Here is a 3,456-nt window from a genome sequence, read left to right as displayed (position 1 = left end):
GAAATAGTCATGAAATCCATTGTGAACTTGGATTCCCCTATGGTATCACCACCTCCAGACTATCCTGGAGAATTTTTTAAAGGTAACTTAAAAATATTCATTACAATGACAAAGATATACTCAAACCTTTTCTAACAGTTCTAACATTTGCTGTCATTTTAGTTTTTCCTTTGGACATAAATTGTATAAAACTTTCTAATTAATGGTTACTAGTACATGTAAGTGTCTTATTTTAAATAGCTTTATTAAAACAGATTATTCAAATGAAGGTCCTCTTAACTCTTGATACAGTGGAAGCATGTTTGTCTATTAATAGATTTAATAGAGAAAAGTCGTTTTAGTACATTCAGTAAAATCACTTTGCCAAATAGGTTTAAAATTTTATTTTAAAGTTGAAAAAGTCCCTAGGTAAATAATTTGTGAGGGTTGATTGGTGGGAATGGGAAGTTTGGATGAAATAAAATTGGCCATGAATTCACAGTTGTTTAAACTGGGTGAGATACATGTGGCTCACAGATTAATTAATTTATTTATTTATTTTTGAGACTGCCTTGCACTGTCACTTGGGCTAGAGTGCAGTGGTGTGATCTCAGCTCACTGCAACCTCCACCTCCTGGGTTCAGGTGATCCTCCTGCCTCAGCCTCCCAAGTAGCTGAGATTACAGGCACCCCGCACCACGCCTAGCTAATTTTTTGTATTTTCAGTAGAGATGGGGATTTACTGTGTTGGCCAGGCTGGTCTCAAACTCCTGATCTCATGATTCACCTGCCTCAGCCTCCAAAAGTACTGGCATTACAGGTGTGAGTCACCATGCCTGGCCGGAAATGTTCATATTTTTTGAAAAGTACAGGATTCGTAATATGGATCTGAGAGTTTTTATTTTATTTTTATTTTACTACCTAAGACTTTTTATATTTACAGTACAAATCTTGTATGTGCAATATCTGTAGAATAGATTATAACCTACCCCCTAAGTGTAAGTCTAGATGAATTTGGTAGTCCAGGGAAACTGAATATATTTTGTGCAATTAGTAGTTGTAAGATATGGAGACAGAGTCTTGCCCTGTCGCCCAGGCTGGAGTGGTGTGATCTCATCTCACTGCACCCTCCGAGACCAAGTTCAAAGGATTCTCCTGCCTCAGCCTCCCAAGTAGCTGGGATTACAGGTGCCTGCCACCATGCCTGGCTCATTTTTGTATTTCTATAGAGATGGGGTTTCGCCATGTTGGCCAGGCTGGTCTTGAAATCCTGGCCTCATGTGATCTGCCCACCTTAGCCTCCCACAATGCTGAGATTATATATATGAGCCACCACACCCAGATGGAGTTAGCATTTTTCACTAGAAAATCCTTTTGGTACTTTAGCACATACTGATATGTGTTGTTAACAGTTAATATTGACAGACTAGTTAGGGGTGTTCATCATTACTCCTGGCTTTCTACAAAAGCAATAAAATCTTAACCCTACACCTTCTCTCCTTTCGATCATAAGAGAGAGTGTCAAAAACAATTGGGCGTGGTGGCTCATGCCTGTAATCCCAGCACTTTGGGAGGCTGAGGTGTGAGGATTGCTTAAGCCTTGGAGGTGGAGGCTATAGTGAGCTGTGATGACACCACTGCATTCCAGCCTGGGTGACAGAGACCCTGTCTCCGAAAAAAATAAATCAAGACTCCTCGATTTATTTCTAACTTCTTAAAATTTTACGTTATGGCTAGGCACAGCGGCTCACACCTGTGACCTCAGCACTTTTGGAGGCCAAGGAAGGTGGATCATTTAAGCTCAGGAGATCAAGACCAGCCTGGGCAACACAGTGAAAGCCCATCTCTAAAAAAATAGAAAAACGTTAGCCAGGCACTGTTGTGCACACCTATATTCCCAGCTACTCGGGAAGCTGAGGTGGGACAATCCTTGAGCCTGAGAAGCAGAGGTAACAGTGAGCCAAGATGATGCCATTGCACTCCAGCCTGAGGAACAGAATGAGACCCTATCTCAAAAAAATAGATAGATAGATAGATAGATAGATAGATAGATTACTTATTTATTATAAGTAATGCAAATAATCTCACAGCTGGGCGAGGTGGCTCAAGCCTATAATCCCAGCACTCTGGGAGGCCAAGGCAGACAGATCACCTGAGGTTGGGAGTTTGAGACCAGCCTGGCCAACATGGCGAAACCCTATCTCTACTTAAAATACAAAAATTAGCCAGGTGTGGTGGCATGCACCTATAGTGCCAGCTACTTGGGAGGCTGAGGCAGGAGAATCACTTGAACTCAGGAGGCAGAGGTTGCAGTTGCATTGAGCCGAGATCTCACCACTGCACTCCAGCCTGAGTGACAGAGCAAGACTGTCTCAAGAAAAAAAGGAAAGAAAAGAATCTAAAAGTAGATAATGAAGAGAATTAATAATATGGCCCCCATAATCCTTCTTCCACCCTCACTTTCCTAGGTCACAGATGACAGTGTAAACAGGGGCAGTCCTTTCCACATTTTCTCAGTATTTATCTAAAACACCAACGGTTGGTTTTTTTTTTTAATGGCATGATGTTACTTACAACATACTTTTCTCACTTAACGATACGTTGCAGACATTCCTTGTAATTTATGAGTCAAAATTGATCCTGTTCTTACAGATGTTCGACAAGGACTGATAGGAGTTGGTCTGATAAATGTAGAGGATCGCTCGGGAATTCTTACTCTCGATAAAGGTACTACTATTAACTTTGTGTAGGCGTGTAACTGTTGCTATAGTATTAAAGTTCATTATGATATATGCTTTCCAGCTGTAGGGGATGCTTCATGTTCCTGAAACATTCTGGGTGATTTTGGCTGTTGTAGGGTACTCATAAGAGATCCATAAATAGAGCAGCGGTTTTCAACACTGGCTGCTAATATAATGAGCTCTCAAGCTTTTAAATATTACTGAAGTGGGCAGAGCATGGTGACTCACGCCTGTAATCTCAGCAGTTTGGGAGGCCGAGGCAGGCGGATCATGACGTCAAGAGTTTGAGACCAGCCTGGCTAACATGGTGAAACCCCTCTCTACTGAAAATACCAAAGAAAATTAGCCAGGTGTGGTGACAGGTGCCTATAATTCCAGCTACTCTGGAGGCTGAGGCAGGAGAATTGCTTGAACCCGGGAAGGTGTAAATTGGAGTAAGCCGAGGTCGCGCCATTGTACTCTAGCCTGGGCAACAAGAGGGAGACTATGCCTTTAAAAAAAAAATTTAGTGGCCGGGCACTGTGGCTCATGCCTGTAATCCTAGCACTTTGGGAGGCCGAGGTGGGTGGATCACCTGAGGTCAGGAGTTCAAGACCAGCCTGGCCGTTGTGGTGAAACCCCACCTTAAAAAAAAAAGAAAAGAAAAAAAAAATTTACTGAAGTCAGGAATGGTACTCAGACACTGGTAGCAAAGCTCCAGACTAATTGTGCAGCTACAGTTGAGAATTTAGTATTA

The 3,456-nt window shown here is 42.1% G+C and overlaps 1 protein-coding gene across 1 annotated transcript in view; it reads left to right on the top strand.

The window, feature by feature from the left end:
* SBNO1 (strawberry notch homolog 1) overlaps nucleotides 1–3,456 on the top strand; it is an 80,033-nt gene that overhangs the window by 54,969 nt on the left and 21,608 nt on the right. Inside the window, exons 22-23 of the mRNA XM_037744183.1 lie at nucleotides 1–82; nucleotides 2,632–2,706. Coding sequence (XP_037600111.1) covers nucleotides 1–82; nucleotides 2,632–2,706 — 157 coding nt within the window. The remainder of the gene's footprint in view (nucleotides 83–2,631; nucleotides 2,707–3,456) is intronic.

This window comes from Cebus imitator, unplaced genomic scaffold (genome assembly GCF_001604975.1).
Source record: "Cebus imitator isolate Cc_AM_T3 unplaced genomic scaffold, Cebus_imitator-1.0 Scaffold169, whole genome shotgun sequence".
Lineage (NCBI taxonomy): Eukaryota > Metazoa > Chordata > Mammalia > Primates > Cebidae > Cebus > Cebus imitator.
This window is presented reverse-complemented; position numbering and strand designations above follow the sequence as displayed.